Source organism: Trachinotus anak, unplaced genomic scaffold (genome assembly GCF_046630095.1).
Source record: "Trachinotus anak isolate AG129_WGS33_773 ecotype Australia unplaced genomic scaffold, CSIRO_AGI_Tana_v1 ptg000003l, whole genome shotgun sequence".
Classification (NCBI taxonomy): domain Eukaryota; kingdom Metazoa; phylum Chordata; class Actinopteri; order Carangiformes; family Carangidae; genus Trachinotus; species Trachinotus anak.
In genome coordinates this window covers 24,913,765-24,932,987 of record NW_027273854.1, presented here as the reverse complement: position 1 = coordinate 24,932,987, position 19,223 = coordinate 24,913,765, and the positions used below count along the sequence as shown (strand labels likewise).

The 19,223-nt window shown below is 42.1% G+C and overlaps 2 protein-coding genes across 3 annotated transcripts in view; one reads left to right on the top strand and one right to left on the bottom strand.

The window, feature by feature from the left end:
• The window catches only part of scpep1 (serine carboxypeptidase 1), a 29,893-nt gene extending 28,284 nt beyond the window's left edge, over positions 1 to 1,609 (top strand). Inside the window, exons 12-14 of the mRNA XM_071474837.1 lie at positions 92 to 229; positions 313 to 476; positions 831 to 1,609. Coding sequence (XP_071330938.1) covers positions 92 to 229; positions 313 to 476; positions 831 to 893 — 365 coding nt within the window. The 3' untranslated portion in view covers positions 894 to 1,609. The remainder of the gene's footprint in view (positions 1 to 91; positions 230 to 312; positions 477 to 830) is intronic.
• Positions 1,610 to 2,799: 1,190 nt separating this feature from the next.
• Positions 2,800 to 19,171, bottom strand: engase (endo-beta-N-acetylglucosaminidase). 2 transcript variants are annotated; one of them, XM_071474834.1, is made up of 15 exons: positions 19,043 to 19,171; positions 17,588 to 17,708; positions 16,564 to 16,643; positions 16,239 to 16,440; positions 14,606 to 14,754; positions 14,283 to 14,437; positions 12,573 to 12,721; positions 11,758 to 11,929; positions 11,565 to 11,671; positions 11,347 to 11,458; positions 9,741 to 9,928; positions 9,447 to 9,583; positions 8,117 to 8,216; positions 6,153 to 6,264; positions 2,800 to 5,349 (listed from the first exon to the last, which is right to left on the bottom strand). In XM_071474834.1, the coding sequence occupies exons 2-15, from the start codon at positions 17,692 to 17,694 to the stop codon at positions 4,948 to 4,950; spliced, it is 2,172 nt and encodes a 723-aa protein (XP_071330935.1). In that variant the 5' UTR covers positions 17,695 to 17,708; positions 19,043 to 19,171; the 3' UTR covers positions 2,800 to 4,947. The 2 variants fall into 2 exon arrangements, with proteins under 2 accessions (XP_071330935.1, XP_071330934.1); XM_071474833.1 differs by lacking the exon at positions 19,043 to 19,171 and having other exon boundaries at positions 17,588 to 17,819.
• Positions 19,172 to 19,223: the final 52 nt, after the last annotated feature.

The following is a 19,223-nucleotide window of genomic DNA, read 5'->3' as shown; positions in this document are numbered from 1 at the left end:
GTAAGTTTTTGAGCCGTTGACTCAGAATTTCCTGACGTTTCCATCTTGCCTTTGCTGCACCTTCATACATGGTCTCCCCTCTCGTGTCCAGGCCAGGCAGAGGAGGTGTTCAGCTACATGGCAGGGGACTTCATGAGGCCGGTGGTGGACATAGTCGACCAGCTGCTGAGCGCTGGAGTCAACGTCACTGTCTACAACGGACAGCTGGACCTCATCGTGGACACCATGGGTAGGAATCAGTCCCACCTTGGTGCAAACCATCCAGATGTTAAATTCCAGCTGTGCCACATGAGTCAGTGCTTCTTGTCACAGGTCAGGAGCAGTGGGTGAAGCAGCTGAAGTGGGAGGGGCTACCTGGATTTAACAAGTTGAGGTGGACCGCCCTGAATGACCCCGCCTCCCCAGGCCTCACCGGAGCTTTCTACAAAACTCATAAGAACTTTGCCTTTTATTGGATCCTCAGAGCTGGTCACATGGTAAGACGCCGGCTGCGGTGGTGTAGTTTATAAAATATCTGCAATGTGGGAAAAAAGAAACCAAACCTTTACTTCGTCTTTAATATAGCGCTACCCAATGGACAGGGATCTGCATTCAGCATTAGACTTTCAAGATGGTGGGAATTATGTGATGTGACATATGTTAAGGGTTATAATGATGCAATAAATGAATGGAAATTAATATGGAATAATCTAGAAAGTACAAATTGAGTCTGATGACATTATGTAGTAACTGATCAGCAGATTGAGGACTTTTAATTAAAATTAGTTCAAGAATTAAAAAGTGTGTTTTCAACATAAAATGTCGTCTTATTTTTTTTTCTGTTGTGACAGATTCCCTCAGACCAGGGACCTATGGCTTTACAGATGCTGAAGATGATCACCAGGCAGGCCTGATCCCACCTGCTCTGACGCCAGCTGGAATGGCTCTGACAATCACAATGATCACATGACCTTATTTTTTTTTATTTTTTTTTTTTAACTTTCTTCTAAACCAAATCAAAACTCTCAGTCCTCCTTGATAACAGTGACGATCTGTGTAAATTTCAACCATAACACAACAATAAAGACTCTCTCTTTTTTGTACACACTTGCTTCTTCTCTGGTGCAGAAATAAACTTTTCAAAGATTTTTTTTTTTTTTTTTATTCTGAAAATGTAAATGAGAAACCTGGAAAACTGCATGTACAGTCTGGACCTTTAATTTTTGGGTAGTTTGACATTTTTAGCCTCTGAGCTTCAGCAATCACAAAATAATGGATTCTACATTAAAATTGTAAAATCTCTGCTTGAATTTGAGCAGGTTTACACCAAAACAGAAGAAAACTGTGTGGGAGATAAAACAGAGTATGAGGTTAGAGTGCATATTTTAGTTTGTGCACAGTGCCTATAAAAAGGATCTCACCTGCATGTTTCCATTGCTTTCTTTAAAGTCAAAACAAGTGATGCTTTTTTTTTTTTTTAAACCAAACTAAAGAAAGATTGTTTAATATCAAACTGAAGTGTTAACTCCCTTTCCCATGATCCACCTGGAGTGGCCGACTGTTATGAGATGACCTGGAATGTCGACGTGTGAGTACAGAATGACTGAAGTGAAATAAACTGATGATCACATGTTGCAGTGTGGTTTGTTGTGATGATGTGACAGTGGCAGAGGGGCCTGTGGTTTCAGGCAGCAAACGGCAGCGCTGACATCAAACCTGAGTCTAAAAGTCAGGGAGTACTATTTGACAACACATCAGTATTGTAGTCTGTTTAGCTGATGCCTGATTGCTGCCATTTTCTTACTTGTTTTGTTGCAGTTTGTTTTTAATCTGTCTGTCTTTTGATGGATTTATTTGGTTGCTTATGTTAAAGCACTTTGTAATCATGTGATTTTGAAAAGGGCTACACAAATAAAGTTATTATGATAAAGTTACAATGAACATTGTGGAAAATGTTACTTTGTAAAATGGATTATTTGACTTCATCCAATATGTTTTATATTATGTACATGTAAATGTTTACACCTAACTAGACCATAATGTCTTAATCAGCCATCAGAAGAACAACGTCAGCATCGGTGCTGTGGCTCTGAATTGACTAATCTCTTATCTGTCAATCAGGTCCTTTTCTGTAACACTTGGAGATGCCTCCACCTCTTGTGCTCTTATATTCTGTGGGGTCCCACAGGGGCCTACTTTTGGGTCCCTTGTTATTTACCATATACATGCTAATATTGTGTAGCTATAACATCGTTTTCCACCTGGTGCTATGGATGCATCCCGTATTAGTCTGGTTACGTATCCAGTTATGTACGAAAAGAGCCCCACAACCTGGGTGTTACTTTACCCTGAATCGTTCTTTGATGCACAGGTGACTGACTTGGTACAGTCCTGCTGTGTGCACCTGAGACAGCGAACCTAACCCAGATCAGGTCATTTCTTTACTCTGCAGACTTAGAAAAGCTCACCCATTCTTTTATCTCTTCCAGACGCGACTATTGTAACACACTCTGTTCTGGTATCAGCAGGAGAATCATCCACAGATACAAAACGCTGCTGCCAGGCTGTTAACAAAGGTGATCGGGCCCTTGCTCTGTGGGCCCCCCAGCTGTGGAACTCCCTGTCAGGAGAGCTGCAGCACACAAACTCAATAGGTGCATTTCCATTAACCTGCTTAATGCGCAGTTTGAAATTGAGAACTTAAAGACAAGTGACGGAAACCTGCGACTGCATAATGTATATGCTTAATAGTAATTAAATTATTTTATAATGTTTATATCTTAAATTCTGGTTGTTTTTGCAGTAAAGCAGTTTTTGAACTTTGTTGAAAGACGCTATATAAATAAAGTTTATTATTGTTATTATCAATTTGCTTAATCAGACAAGATATGGCAATAAAGGTATACATTTATCTCGATATTTCATCTTTAAAAAACATAACTGCATAATTTTATAACATTATAATGAGCAGAGAGGTGTATTTGTTTGCTTAAGCACATACAAGTAAAATGAGGCAATGCATGGTAGAGTTAAATGAGCGGATGGATACCACTCATGTCAGCCAAACATGAATATAGAGCCAGCAGCCAGCTAGCTTAGCTTAGGACAAACACTGGACACAGAGGGACACAGTTAGCCTGACTCTCTAACAATTATCTCATTCGTAAGCTGGAAGCTGAAAAACTACAAGTCCTGAAGTCTTGTCATCATTGTGAGGTTGCCAGGCAACCAGCAAAGACTCCAGTAAGATACTGCACCCAGGCAAGAAAAAGTAAAACCACAACTTGTCATCAAACTTTGGTTTTTGTACAAACCACATGTAACTTGTTCATTTGAGCTTTGGAGGAGGTGGTAGGTGGATTCTGTCACCTCTGGACAGAGCCAAGCTGTTTCCCTGTTTCCAGTGTTTCCTTAGCTTAGCCTATCTATGATCATTTAGCTTAGTTTATCTGTGATGAGCTAAGCTAACCAGTTGCTGGCTGTAGTTTCATATTTGCTGTATACACATGTGTAGCATCAATTTTCTCATTTAACTTGACAAGAAATTTAATGGACGGATATTTCCCAAAATGTCACCTGTTCCTTTAAGATCCACTTACTGATCTGGAGCTTTCAGCCATATTACAAGGTCTTCACCCTTGAATCTTTGCCCAGTTCATACAGTGCAAAAGCAAGACTGAATAATTTAGGCACATTAGCATCAGGTTCATCCTGTTGTTTGGGCTTTGCCTTCTCCCAAAGCCAAAATTTAGTGACTTTCACAAATGACCAGGGGGTGCCATCACAGGGGGCCTCTCACACTGTCTGATGACTTTTTGAGCCGATGGTAAATAAGAGCGTGTGTCCATATCGTGTTTCTTCTTGAGCACCAGCGTCTTTTTACAAGTGAACATTTCTGAACTTTTCAGAAAGGCATTTCTGTCATCACTACAGCTTCTTTTCAGACAACCAATCAGATGAGCTGGGACTCGTCACCCTGGTGACCAAGACTAGTATTACCTCCTCATGGGTGTATGTCACAGGTTAGGTTGATGGGAGATTCTAAAATTGCCCGCAGGTGTGAATGTGGGTGTGTGTGGTTGTGCGTGTCAGCACTGTGATAGACTGGCGACCTGTCCAGGGTGTACCCCGCCCTCACCCACTGTCAGCTGGGATTGGCTCCAGCCCCACGACCCTGCCTCCACCAACCAGCCAGGGTACAGGAAGTATTCCTGAGTTACAGTGTTGAACAATGATCATTAGTGTTTCTGCAGAACATTACAATGTCACAGTGAAGTTGACCTTTGACATAAAGTGTCATCACTAGTGCCATCATCAATTGTGTAATAACTCAAGTATGACTTTGTGAGTTATAGCCAAAAACATGTTTTGTGAGGTCACAGTGACCTTTGACCACCAAAATCGAATCAGTTCATCTTTGAGTCCAAGTGAATGTCTGTGCAAAATTTGAAGGCGTTGGTGAGATTGTGAGACTGGGACAGGCGGATGAACAACTGGAAAACATAAAGCTTTAATAAAAAGCCCATGTGTTGTTGCAGATGTGTGGACACTGAATGTTGCTGGTTCGTGAAGTGTTTTCATTCCTGTATGTAAGCTGTAGGTGTCGTCAACCCTCTGTTAACGCTAATGTCAGTCTGCTGCCATTTACATATTGTCACTAATCTGATTTTTAAAAAACAATGTAAAACGCATAGTAATAAAAACCAAGGGAGTGATGCTAGGCTGCCATACAGTGGCTCTGGTGATATGTTGACAAATTATTGTTGTCATAGAAACCAAACCCACACACAGCAGGGATGAAGCAGAGAAAAACTCTATATGGACACACGCCCTGACAGGGGAAGAGGAGGTGTCAGCCTCTGAAGCGCTCCAGCTTGGACATGTTGAGTTTTACGTCAGTCAATCTTTCAGCACCGTTTAAAGAGGGAAGCAGCAGCAGCCTGATGATGTGATAACATGAGTCTACAGTTACTGTGTGACGTCCTCTGTGTAGCTGAGGCTTCTTCTCCCCCAGTGGCTCTCTGGGACTGGGAACCCGCTCCTGATCACTGGCTCTACCACCAGCTCTACTAAGCTGGGGGGCTCTGGCACAACCAGCTCTGTTACCCTAAACAGATTAGAATATGACCGTCCCACCAGAACCAGCTGACCCGGGGGGGTTCGGGGATCAGGTCCTCTCAGCCGTCGCCAGTACACCCTGAAGTGGCGTACGAGCTTGGTCTGGTAGTCCCAGCGCAGAGTGGCGTTGAGGCGCAGGCAGGGAGAGGTGGACTCTGGTGAGGTACCAGCACCACGCAGCCACACCACGTCATAAATACACAAGCCCTGAAGTGGCTCAGGGGGGGCCTGCAGACTGGCTACATCCAGGAGCTTGTGGAGAAAGACAGAGGGAGACAGACAAGAATGATTAGAGAGAGAGGAACCATCAGGAACCAGCATTCACCAGGGGGGGCTGAAGTTCATGAGTAAAATGCTCAGGAAGTGCTGCAAGAAGGATCAATTCAGGTGAAGCAGTGACTGCTACTATGCATTGAACAGCACTGAGTGTTACATATCAGCTGATTCAAAAACTGCTTAAACTGTTCCCTCTAATTAATTTAACAGTAAGTAACACTGAGCTGTAAAGTAAACCTCTGCAGCCCTGAGATCCCACCCGTCAATCAGCCAGTCAATACCTATGATAACAGCATAAAAATGTTTTTATTATTTCTAGAAAATGACAAATGCAATTTTTGGGGAATTTGTGACCATGTCCTGAAGTTTCATGTTTCTAAATCACATGGTTTTAGTGGAGAAGAAGAATAAGAACAATGAGAACAAAGACAACATGGTTCCAGGAGCGTCACTGCTCGGACCCCTGATAATGAATACAAAAATTTGACCCACACTGCAGCCCATTCAGGAGGTTTACTAGGGCTGAATGATACGCAGTTAAAAAAATTATATTTCTATTTCCACCGAAAAAATGATGATGTGATTTTTGCGGTTTGTACCAAACAAACACATTTTACCTTCATAAAAAAACACTGCAGCTCCTGTGATTTGGATATTGCACATATTATGATTTCAATAATATTTGAATTGCTCAGCCCTAAGTTTTTTGCTTTCATCTGCATCTCTAATATCGTGCATTCTAGAAAACACATTGAACACAACAGGCTCCATCGTCTCACCATGATCTCTCCCAGCCTGCAGCTGAACGCTGTGTCCTGAGGGTCTCCACTCCGCTGGATGCTGACACAGACTTCTCTAAGAGCACAGCCACTGCGCTCCAGCTGCAAACATCTGCACACAGAGACATGAAGAGGACACAAAGACCAGGAATTTAGACTCTGTAATGAGATCTGATTTCAGCCCTGTAGCTTGAGAAAACCTGTTAGATGGGCAGAGGAACCGAGGCAGTAAAAATATTATTTTTCTGATGATATTTTCAGCTCTGTGCTTTGGACACTTGGCTGTGTGAACAGTGAAACTTTACGAGGTTTAGACATGTGACAGAAGTTTGAGCTTTAACCCTGAAATCAGTTCCTTCCTTTCTCCTGCTCTCGTGGCCATAAATGCTTTTTACTGTTGTGTCTTGACTACTGTAATTCAGAGGTGAGCCGGAGAACAGCCCTCTCTTCACTGGTTACTCGTCAGTTTTACAGTTGATTGTTGGATTTTACAGTTCACTTTTAAAACACTTCATTGCTGGGCTCTTAGTTATGTGGCTGACGTGCTGCAGTGGTCCTCAGGCTCTCCAGGCCTCTCCTGGTTGTCCCTCAGTCTCAGAGTAAAGGTGATCAGGCTTTTGCTGTGGGGGCCCCTCAGTAACATCTTTTAAACCACTTCTTAAAGTTTCTTTTTTTCCATTAAAAAAAAGCCTTTTTTAAGGGTGGTGTGGTTTTGTTTTAATCCTCAGTAAAGACTGTAACATTGTTTCAAAATGTGCTACTGTGTATATAAATAAAGTGTATTATCATTATTATTATTATTATTATTATTATTATTATTATTATTTTCCTCATCATCATCGCTGTCATTGTTGTTATTATATCAGGGACGGCCTGATTGATATGTGATCAGTTGATCAGAATTGATCACCTGTGATTAATACGCGGCTGAGAGAAGCACTGTGTGCTGTGTAGTGTAGCTCCGCCTCCAGTGCAACAGGCCTGGACAGGTGGAACTTTTACAAAGTGTGTGAGACTGATGTAACGTACGATCAAAGACACACAGGGCTCTGAGCCATGTTTGTTTTATTTGTTACATTTGTTTGAATTCAGCCTGTGTCTGACTGGAAATCCTGTTATCCTTCAGTTTGCATGATGCAGCTGAGCTAATGTTCTGAGACATGTTGCCTTTTATTTATTAGACTATTTGCACTGTTCAGCCTATTGAATGGGGTTAATAATTTACATACATTCACATACATTAACACATGCAATTAATTAACTATTACACTGTGTAATTCAGTTGCTCTTCCTGTAGGATAGCTGTTGGGAGTTTTTTGTGCTGCTCTGTTGAGCACGTTGTTGACTGAATAAGGACGACTTCTCCTGGTCCTATTATCAGGCTACACTGCCGCCTGTTGGAGGACCCAGTGCGCTGCAAAGCTAAGCAGACTGACCTACTGCTGAACCAGCTGCTATAACCAAACACAAACATCTTATCCGATATTGTGGATCAGCCGATATCGATCATGGATGATTGGTATTTGTATCAGGGCATAACTAGTTATTATTATAATCATTATTATTATTATTATTATTATTATTATGATACAACAGATCAATTGGCCGATCTGTAAGAAATTACTACAGGACAGTGTAGAGAGTATAGGAAAGCACCAGATAAACAGCATCACTTGCAACAATATAAAAGCACAGGCTTACTGTGGGTGACAGGGACTCAGACAGGGTGTGTCATGTCGTGACCAACAACCAGCTGTCAGTGAGATTCATTAGTCCCAGTGGTTTTTCCAGCAGGCACATTAACTGATAATCAGTCTCAGATTTTAACTTGTAAGAATCGCTCTGGATTAAAGCGACGGCCACATGAGTAAATGTAAACGTGATGTACTTGAAGGATTCAGGGCAAGGTGCCTAATGAGGGGGTCAGCTGAATCAGCTTAGCTGTTGTTGTTGGTGTGTCTTACCCGACAGTCCAACCGTCTGGACTCAAGTCTCCACAAAGCTGAGAGAACTGCCTCACCAACGGGTGCCCCTCGTATAATACCTCAGGACTCACACTGGTAACTGCAGACACACAAAAACATGTCCAGTTAGTACCCGGCAGTAACTGACTGCACACTGAGCCCATGGAGGTTTGTGTGGCAGCCTGTGGAACGTACCAAGTGTCAACAAATCAGGGAGGCTAATATCCCAGAGTCTGATGCACCTGAGGCTGAAAAGAGGCTGGATTAAGACTGTTGATGACCTCGTCTGGACCATTTTCATATTCTTATGCTTAACTTCTCTGAATATTGTTATGCCTGTTTTTACAGTGTGCAAACCATCTGAACTGCACAAACCTGTTGTAAATGTCGATGAAGGACAAACTGAAGTGTGAGGCAACATGTTCCATTTACAAAGATGTCATCCAAGAAAAATCCCAAAGAAGAGACTTAGAAGGACATGAAAACGTCTTGCTAAAGTTAGAGGGTGAAGGGGACGTGAAAGACAGGAGAATATGCTCCATCACAGCTGATGTTACACGTGTTAGGTGTCAGGTGTTATAACGGAGGATGCTCCTTTCAACAACCTGCACTGTCATGCTAAAATAGTAAAAGTAATCTAATTCTTTCATCAAAGATGTTGGCCATACACATTTCTATTACCTGAAAGAAAAAAAGCAAATAATAGCAAATTTGTGAATGTGACAAATTCTCTTCAATCATTCGATGTGTCACTTCAGAATTAATCTGTTTGTATGAGACCGAATGATCTGAAACAACTTCCAGATCAATCATCAACTGCTTATAAAAAAATAAAATCAAAAATCAAAAACAAATGCTTTGCAACAACCTTCATCGTCCCCTGGATTAAATCTTACTCCAGTGGTTCTTGTAACATTTCAGTTCCAGTAATATTTCTGAAATAGAAACTTGGACACTTGTAAGGATGAGTGGAAGACGTGTGGACATGGAGCCAGACTGTTTGTGCTTCATTTCATTTCACTTCACTGACTGACTGTTGACTGATATAAGAATAAAACTCTTTAATCCTGTTTTCATTTAAATTATCTGTATATTTTGCATCTTTTTCTACCTTAAAAGTTTTTCTTGATTAGTTAGTTCTGATTTTATTTCTAAAGTTTTCATTGTAAAGCAAGTTTTTTTGCTTTACATTATTGATTTTCTATTGTTTTACTATTTCATCCCCCCATTTCAAACACAAACACATTGACAACAGACCTGTCTCTCAAAATGATTTCAGCTGAAATAGGGTCCACCCCCTCCAGTATAGAGTAGAGAGTAAGACACTCACGTCTGTCATCCTCCGTGTCCGTGTGTGTGCAAACATCCGATGTCTTCAGCTCCAGGGAGACTGTGATCCCAGCAGACGGCTTATAGATGAGGATCACCAGGGTCTTGGATGCCAAGGCCACATGGAGGGAGAAGATCCTGAGAGAAACAACAAGGTCGTCAGTGCATGAGCTGCTGCACTTGTGTGTTTGCGGAGGGGAAGATTTTTTGCAAGGCAGACAGAAAACACACGCGCGCGCGCGCGCGCGCGCGCACACACACACACACACACACACACACACACACACACACACACTTGGCACAAACTGGAGACGTGTGAGAGGCAGGGATGAGGCCGTCTAGCAGCAGCGAGCAGCCTCCGTTCCAGGCGTCCTCCGGGCAGCCGCCACTCCTCAGCCAGCCGTGGCCCCCCAGCTCGGTGTGGTAGTACATAGGCTGGATCTCCTGGGCGGCCAGGTTGAACCAGCTCCTCTTTGTCTCTTGCTGCAAACACATGAAACAAGAGAGCATCACCCCTGATGTACGTCCTCCGTATAGAAATTAAACTTCACAATCAGCTCTGAAATGAAAGCTGAAGCAGAGATGTGAGGACGAGCTAAACTCTGAAGCTCTGAATGAACTGCAGCTGCTCGTACAGCAGACACAGAGTACAGCTGAACAATTAATCACAATATTATCCAAATCACAGGAGCTGCAGTTTTTTGATAAAGGTAAAATGTGTCACATCAGACCATTAAAAATGAAGCATCGTGGTGCCAACAAATCAGATTCTCCAGACATAAGGGAACGTGTTTGTTTTGTACAACCCCCAACAAAAATCACATCATTATTTTTATATATTTTTCAATAAAAATGAAATGCAAAACCTCCACTAAAATCGTGACTCATATTGCAATCCCAATATCTGTCAGAATAATCACAATACTTTGACTTGACTACTGTAATGCTCTCCTATCCAGTCTACCCAAAGATGTTATAAACCAGGTTCAGCTGATTCAGGACTGACAGTGGTTACCTGTCAGCTTCCATACTCATTTTAAAATTCTGTTTTTAAAGCACTTCATGGTCTCGCACCGGCATATATGTCACTTACTACATGAGGACACTGTACAAACAGGTAGGGCTCCTCAGGTCCTCTGGCACTAGTCTGTTAACTGTTCCCAAGTGCAGGACTAAAACCATTAGCTTTTATGATCCAAGCTGATGGAATAGTCTCCCTGAGGGCCTTAGAACTTATTCTATTGTATCTATATTGTAAAATGTATTTTATTGTATTTTATCTGTTCTTTTCTTTTATTTTTCATTTTCTTATGTTTCTTTTGTTTGCCAATGTTATTATAACTTTTTCAATCGATTTTATTGCATTATTGTCAGCGTTCTTATTTGATTCGTCCTTTTTTCTTGATCAGTCGTCTGTGAAGCACTTTGAACTGCACTAACATGTACGAATAGTGCTATACAAATAAAGTTTGATTGATTAATTGAATTTTTGCATATATTTGAGCTGTACCATCAAGCAGCTGTAAGTAGACTGACAACTGGAGTACAGATTATGGACAGAGCAGACTCCCGGTGGTTTCCTGGTGGTTCAACAACCCGTGTGAACAGTGCTCCTATAGCTTGATATTTTCCTCACCTTTAAATAATTTTTTTCTCTCTGTGAGATATTTTGGTGCCCATTTCCCGCTTCAGTAGGTCTGCAGCTTGAAGCAGGAAATGTTCTTTTTAGAAAATGTCATTTTTAGTCTCACAGTCCTTTCACTAAAAATATCTAACGATGAGCCTGCTAATAAAAAACACTCAATGCAAATATTTAAAAAGGATGAATACGTTCATCGTGACATGGCATTAACCAGCAGTAATGGTGATGCCATCCATTTCCCCCCTCTGCCTGCAGTTACCTTTCCTCTCCAGTAGACGGCCTTCCCAAAGCCCTGGCAGAAGGAGGAGGTGAAGGGGAGAGGTGATGCCGGCTGGTGGATGTACAGGTAGTCCGACAGAAGAGCCCAAAACCTGCAGGTGGTTTAGGAACATCTCAGTCTCCATCTCCTCTGCTTTCTAAATCAACAGGTGATTAATGAGTGTATTGACATCAGTGTAAATATTGTGTAGCTCTCACTTGTCCTGGTTCTTGCGGAACTCAGTCTTATCATCGTGGGTCTCGTAGACCCAGCCTGGTGCAAAGATGGCTGCAGAGAAGTTGTGGCTCCGAATGACTTCCAGAGCCTGAAAACAAACAAAACAAAAAAGATGCATCCTGTCAATGATCTGCTCTTATTCATAAAAAGACACATCTTATCCACAGTGCATACCTTATTTGTTTCGAACATCCCTCCCACCACCTTGCCTCGGGCGAACACGTCCACACCGACGTAGACGTCAGCTGTGCGGCCTTGGATCTCACTGTAGTCCTTCATCCACTCCAGGTTCTGCTCCGTCCAGTTGTAGTTGGTGAAGAAACCATCACAGGCATCGAAAAACACCCTAATACAGGGAGATTGAGATTATATGTTTGATTAGTATGTTACTAATGAACTGACAAACTGTCATAATACTTTTCTGGAAATGACAAACTGACACATTTAAAGGTCCCATATTTAACACTTCTCCAGTATTCTATCTGAAGTGTTGATATCCATAGGAAGATATATTTCAGTGTAGTTTTACATCTCCTCTCTCAGGCTTCTCTCTGGAGCTCTAGTAACAACAGGTCACTCAGCCAATCAGAAGAGAGGCTCAGAGTCTCTCTTCTGATTGGCTGACTGTTTTCTGAGTGATTAAATAAAAATATAGCAGATTTCAGGTGAACACTCAGAGAACCCAAATCCTGCAAGGTTGGATGGTGGGTCCAGGTGGGCGGGGCTTGGGGCATGGCTGAGAGCATTGACTATTTTGTTGTGACATCACAAAGTCCCAGAAGTCCTGATGGCAGGTTTTAAGGCTCAGTTTCTGAATACAGACTGTGTGCATTTCTCTGTGGACTGAGGCTTTGATACTTTCACAGTATTAATATAGAACCTAGACCTGCTTTATAATCACAAACACATGGACATCTACCTTTAGACTATTTGGGACCTTTAAATGGTTGAACTGTGACTTCACATGGCATGAAGTTAAAGTTTTGTACCTGTTGGTCTGGTTGAGCTCATTCTGCCAGTTTAGTTGTCCGTTCTCAGTCACGCTGTCGTACCACAGGACCAGGCTGCCAGAGACGCGCTCGTGCATCTGGTCTGTCAGGTAACGCAGGAACAACGGTGTGTTCTTCACTGCAACCTCCTGTGGGCAGAGGACAACACACACACACACTCTGTTTGTACTCAGGACATTACATACAACAGTCAGCATGGTAAAAGACAAGAGGTTGAAGAGAAGACCGACACAAAAACGTCAGCTCGAGTGAACTGTGAAACACTGAGTTTACATCCATCTGCTGTTGATGAGTTCATTTTTTTGAGGATTACTATTGGTTGAATTGGAAAATGAAACGGGACTAAGTGTCTACAGACATGTTTGTGGCTCTGTGAGGCCGAACGTGGACCTGAACGGCATGCTGACACTGGCTATTCACAAGACACATCTGCTGAAGTGAACCATGATCTGATCATCATCAAGATCTGATTCGTTTAAAGCTGAGAGGGTTACAGAGTCATCTCAGAGAGTTCAGATCTTCATCAGTCCACAGGAGAGGATTCAGTTCTGTTGGCTCCTTTCCATAGAAGTGGCTGTCCAACTAACTAATGATCAATGGAGTAAAACAAAGAACCTGAGAGTGACAGCTAAAGGCTGAAAAGATTCATTGCAGCTGGTTTACATCTCTGTTCTTGTGCTGGGTTGTATGATGTATAGTGTCCACGGTAGGACACCACAGAGGAAGCTGCTGCTCTCCAACAAACATCACTGTGTTCCTGACGCTTATCAGAGAGAGAATACCTTCCCTAATGCGTCTCCTTATAGAAATACTACCTCGTGTTCAGTCACGTGCCTAAATCCCGTCCAACTAGCGCTAGCGTGCGTTCGCTCAAAGTGAAGCTGGCGACACAAGCACAAACTCTGAGCTTCAACCTGAGCAGCTTCAACCTAAGAAGAAGCTGCTTCAGAAGTAGCTTCAGTGAAGACCACAGCAAACAAACAGAAATCAAATATATAAACCACAGAAAAAAATCTATTTCAGGGCCAAAGGTATCACCATCAGTTTGTTTCATCGCTTGGAACTCAGTCATATTGTCGAATATGAAGTGTGCATGGGCTCAATAAAAGAGAAAGACTGATAAATGCCAAAGTGATCGTTCATTAATCATAATCGAGATGAAAGTTTGAAATAATCGTGATATTGATTTAAAGTCATATCACTCAGCCGTATCCAGAAGGTGAAGTATGATGGAGGGAACATCTTGATTTAGGGTTTTGCTGCATCTGGGTCTGGAAATGAACTACTAAGTTTTTCCAGGTCTCTTCCAGGATAATGTCAGGGAGGCTGTTCACCTGCTGAAGCTCAGGAGATGCTGATGATGCAGCAGAACAATAACACAAAACATCAAAGTAAATCTACTACAGAATGAGTTCAAATGAAGAAAGTCCACCTTCTGGAGTAGTCCAGTCAGATCCCAGATCCCAGATCCCTTAACCCAATTGAGATGCTATAGACTAACCAGAAGAGAGCTTTTCACACCAGACACCTAAAGAATCTGTCTGAGCTGAAGCAGAGTAAGGGAAGGTCCAAACTTCCTCCTGAACATTGTGCGGCTCTGACCAGCAGCTACTGTTAAAGAGCCGGTTCGAGGTTCAGTTATTAAATCCACTGATGTGGTGAGCAGCAGTGCAGACGTCTTTTACTTACACTGAGGATGTTCTCTATGTTAATGAGCCAGCCATCGAAGCCGTAATAGTGGCTGATCTGGACTAGTTTATCAGCGACTGCCCGGTACGACTCCTCCTCTTTCAGGAAGGCCTCACACGCCGCGGCGCCATCGCTCCACTCTGTGATGAACGTCCCTGGAAAGCAGGACAGTCACATGTTAAACCTCGGAGCAGACAGGAAGACAGGAAGTCAGATTCAGACAGAAGTGATCTGTCCTCTCACATTCTCACCACGTCTCAATACTGATGATTTAAGACATAATATCACTTCACTGGACCTGGTTCTGTTATTTTGAGCCTCACCGATGACGAGGACTCCATGTTTATGTGCAGCGTTGGTCCACACAGCAGGAGGAATGGTCACAAGCTTGTGCGTGAAGTAGTTGAAAATATCAATGTACTGCCAGTGGTAGAAGGCATATGGAGTTTCTGCACTTGTTCCCTGGACGAACCTCAACAGAAGAAGAAAGCATGAGATGTAGTTATGGTACACAGATGTGATGGCAGCAGGAGTTAACCTGGGCCAGAGCTGAGCTCCGCCTCCTTCACAATCATATCATCATATCACACTGGTATTTTTGAAAACTTCCCGGTAAACCTAACAGCATATGTGTCTTGATGAGTATCAGAATCAGAATCAATTTATCTGGCACTGCCATAATACATATTTCAGCATACATGGAGGCAAAATACCGTACTCCACAGATCAGGGAGCAGGTCACATTTAAACACAACAAAAGACACGTTATATTTGTGACATAAAAAAAATAAAAACATGAAGAGACAGCAGTGTTACAAACTTTGTGAGAACAGCTTAATAATTAAAAAAGTGCCACTGCACACTACAAAGAGAGAGATTGGACGTGATTTCTACACCTAACCAATGTTAACAACGAGCTTTATAGGTTATTGGTATCAGTTATCAGATGCCATCAGATGCACACGTCATCAAAGGTGACGGCTGTTACATGGTTTTGTAATGACTCACAGTAGTTAAATGTGAGTATTTTGCTCAGGTGTCCACATACTTTAAGCCATGTGGTGTATGCTCCCTAACTTTGTTAGAGCAAGAAGAAGTGCCCCTAAATCCTGAAGTGTTGTTTCAGCTCACTATGACAGTGGTGCACCTATTACCAAGGTAAATCACCATGGTAACTGATGCTGAACTCCTAACCTGATCCAGGGCAGGTTAACTTCTGAGGATCAACAGCCAAACTACTGACGAATCACTTAGTTGGAAAAACTGAATCTTCATTTCTACAGGAGCCCAACAGGAACAAAAGAGTTTACAATTAAGTGATAAATAATAAAGATCAATGATATTTATATAATCAGTGGAATTTTTTTGCTGTTGGAGTCTTCCCATGTGTCCACTCTGGTTTACAAACAGAGCTTCTAACAAACAGAGGAGAGTTTATCACTAAATAACGACATGAAAGCTGTTATAGCTTCATTTGAACCGAACACAGAGCCTTTAAAGCGACAGGATTCCTGATGGTGATGATGCTTTTACTCTCCTCTTCATCACTGCAGCTCAGACTAACATGAGGAGACCCTGTGAGCAGAACTGGGAATAAAAACTAAACCCTCTGATATTTTTGATCAGATCAATGATCCACACACTGATCAATATTTCCATGGTTGTAAATGAACATTTCAGTCAGACTGACCTCATCAGACATGAACTACTTCTCTCTGCTTTGGCAGCAGAAACAGTCTGACATTACTTCAACTGTTTCATCTGCATGTTCATAATAGTTTGTTCATCATCGGACAGAAGAGCTGAAATTCTCAGGAAGACACTTAATCATAATTCATGCAGTTATTTACAGTCAGTCTATGTCCTTAATCTGACTTTAGTGATTGAAAATTATTTCCACTGTTTTTTTTCCAACCAGCCTAGAAAAGCTTTTTAGTCTTAAATATGGATCCATACTTGTCGTCTAGGTAACCGCCCATCATGTCATGAGACACCAAGGTCCGACGTGGACAGCTGGCCAGAGGAGGTTCCCGCGGTGCCAGAGGAACAACAGCCACATTAAAAGGGTTTGCCTCACTTCGTCTCCATGACAGCAGCTCATCTAAAGTCTGAAGACCACAGCTTATTGGTTCGGTGGTGTCGACTTCATAATGTTTGGCTGGGAGACAATAGGAAACGTGTATGTAAAAGAAGCACGAGAAGGTTCTGCGGTTTAACGTCTGCAGCTCAGATTATTTCAGACTGTCCTGCAGATGAACTGCAGGTGATATAGTCACCGAACCTGGCAGCAGTGAGGGTGTATACTTGATGACTTCATGGATGCTGCTTGAATCCACGGGTTGATCCAGGCAAGACTCCAACCTGGTGAAAGTGAAAGGCGGCATGTTAAATACCAAATGAGAATCCTGCATTTCGTCATCCTTTAGGCCACACACACAAAGGTCTTACACCCATTAGCTCAAACTACTCTCCCATCTGTCATGGTGATGTATATCCTTTGAATGTCCAATGCACTCTGATTTAGACTACTGTAAATTAGATGACAGCAAAAACTCTTTTAAAAAAGAGTTTTTTTTTTAGAATGTACAGAGGCAATCCACCAATTTCCACACATTATTTCAGTTAACTGGACACAGAGATACCGTTCAGTCTGTTGCTCTGGACGAGCTTTGTCAAATTTGAGAAAATGACCCTCTGATGTCATGGTGGTCTCCTCTTAGGCTCAGAGATATCACATTTATAACAGGGAGCTCGCATTAAACTGTAGGTGTGGAGTTTGACAAACATGACTGTTTACTTGGCAGTTAGGAGATGCTATAAAGTTGCATTATGGGAAATGTAGGATCCAATGTTGTCCAATGTGAAGAGCATAGCCTATACTAAAAACTAAAGGCCAGGTTATACTTCTGCATAAAATTAACACAGTTATTAAGTACTGTGCGGACTAGAATAGGTTTTGACCGTTTTTTTTGCAACAGATATTACTGGTGTCCACCACTATATTTCAACATATACAGTCCATTTAACATGGAATACACTGAATCACTATCACTGAATAAACTCAGATTGAATGGGCATGGTTTCACACGGGATTCTCTTTTTTTCCTGCAAATGCCAAACACATGCAGGACCATGACTCCAACTACATTCAACTATAGTACAGCACCAGTGCAAACTCGAGTCATGTCCAACTCACAAAAACACCACAAGAAAAGACTTGTTGGATCATTTTGGGTCCGTGTTAGTGCAGCAGACCGAGGTGAGGTAATGAAAGTAGGTGAAGAGTTTTCTCCTGAGCACAGTACCGGCTGGCATCAGTCCTGTCCTTCTTCACGACGACAGCTTCATCATCCTCTCCGTCCTCCCGTCTCCTCCGCAGAGGAGGTTTGTTTCCGTCCACAGTCAGAGCCATTCCAGTGCATCTAGCTGAAAACACACGGAAGTGACAAACGGTGAATGAACAAGGAAACAGAAAAGTGAACTGACGTTTTCTTCTTCTTCGTCGTTGTTTCATGTCCGTTGGCAGACAGCTTTCAAATGCATTACCGCCACCCTGTGGATCGGGGTGAGGATCTGAACAGCTAGTGGTGCAAGTGATGCAAACTTGCTAAAATAACACGTTACCATGCTTCTGTTGGGCCGTAATTTATTCTGTCATCATTATGATTTGAAACCTTACTGGTTCACGAAAACAACTTAAAGTATTCTGTCCCTTTAAATGAGCAGCCGCTTGAGATGCAGCTAAGTTTTGACCATGTTATATGTCATTTAACTCACAAGCTTGTGTTTATATATTTTTGTCGTTTATTTTTATTTAGTTTGTGCTGTCACCTGCACACGAGGCAATGGACTGAGGCCAGCTGGACAAAGGAACCAACCTTTTGTTATTGTGCAAAACCAGACACATTGGCTTGGAGGAGATGATCCCCTAGCAGCAAACCGTGGAACAGCAACATGAGAGAGGAGGCTAAAGATGGCGGCTGTCAATTATACGTCCATGGGCAGTAGTATGAAGTTAACTTTGTTCATTCAGTAAAACATCATGTATTCAGCTTTACCATCAGACGAACTGACACCAACACATGTTATATTACAAAATGATGAGTAAAGGATGGGAATACCCTTCAGTAGAAGTGCACAGATGTATAGGCTACTTGAAGAGCAGTACGTGAAAGGGAGCCCGTTAAAAGCCAGACTGAATGAATGATTCAATAAATCAAGGAGCAATAGAAAAATCAAGAAACACTCAATGATAGGCTTAAAACCTAAAGTCCATTGTTACTAATATTACTAGCTATTTTCATTTTCAGTTGTTTTCTTTCCACACAAATAGGACTTTTTGAAATCGTCCTATATCACAATTTTGTAACAGATGAGGATTTACATAATGTTTCAGGTTTTCTTGTGGCTTTTACCTATTATGAAAAACTGGCAACATAACAGGAATAAGGCGAAAACAGGGTGACGTCTTTTTGACACTTCAGGAGGAAACTATGCAATCAATAGGAGGAAACACCAAAGAAGACTGAGATTGGGACAAACATTTCATCTACATCTGGGTTAGAAATATGCCTCAGAAAGGGTTGTAACAGTTTGGTATTTTACTTAAGAGAAACTGGATTAATACGTTTTATTTATTTATTTATTTAAATGAGTAATTAAGTCTTCTGGTCCGGACTCCAGCATAACAACAACCGTAACATAAATTGCCATCCGCCATTAAAAAAAGCAAGAAAAAAAGATTGAGACGCGGCTGTTACCGATCGTGGTGTCTGTTGGTAGCTCTATTGTGAAAGGTTCTCTGGCGGCCAGCACGGAAGTGACGTGTGACAGAGGCAGCGGCTCGTTGAACTGGATCCTAACAGAGAGCAGAGAGACAGCGACTAGTGGGGGAACGAACCGGGCGAAATCCTCAATGATAGCTCCTCTAAATCCATCTTC

What these genes read in the sequence shown, in the direction of transcription:
- engase (XM_071474833.1), bottom strand. Translation starts at nt 17,796, where the DNA reads ATGAAACAACGACGAAGAAGAAGAAAACGTCAGTTCACTTTTCTGTTT. An exon ending in ACATAGAGAACATCCTCAGT is followed by an intron (nt 12,722 to 14,282) that starts GTAAGTAAAAGA and finishes CTCTGCCCACAG; the next exon opens with GAGGTTGCAGTGAAGAACAC. An exon ending in CCAGACGGTTGGACTGTCGG is followed by an intron (nt 6,265 to 8,116) that starts GTAAGACACACC and finishes CTCTGTGTGCAG; the next exon opens with ATGTTTGCAGCTGGAGCGCA.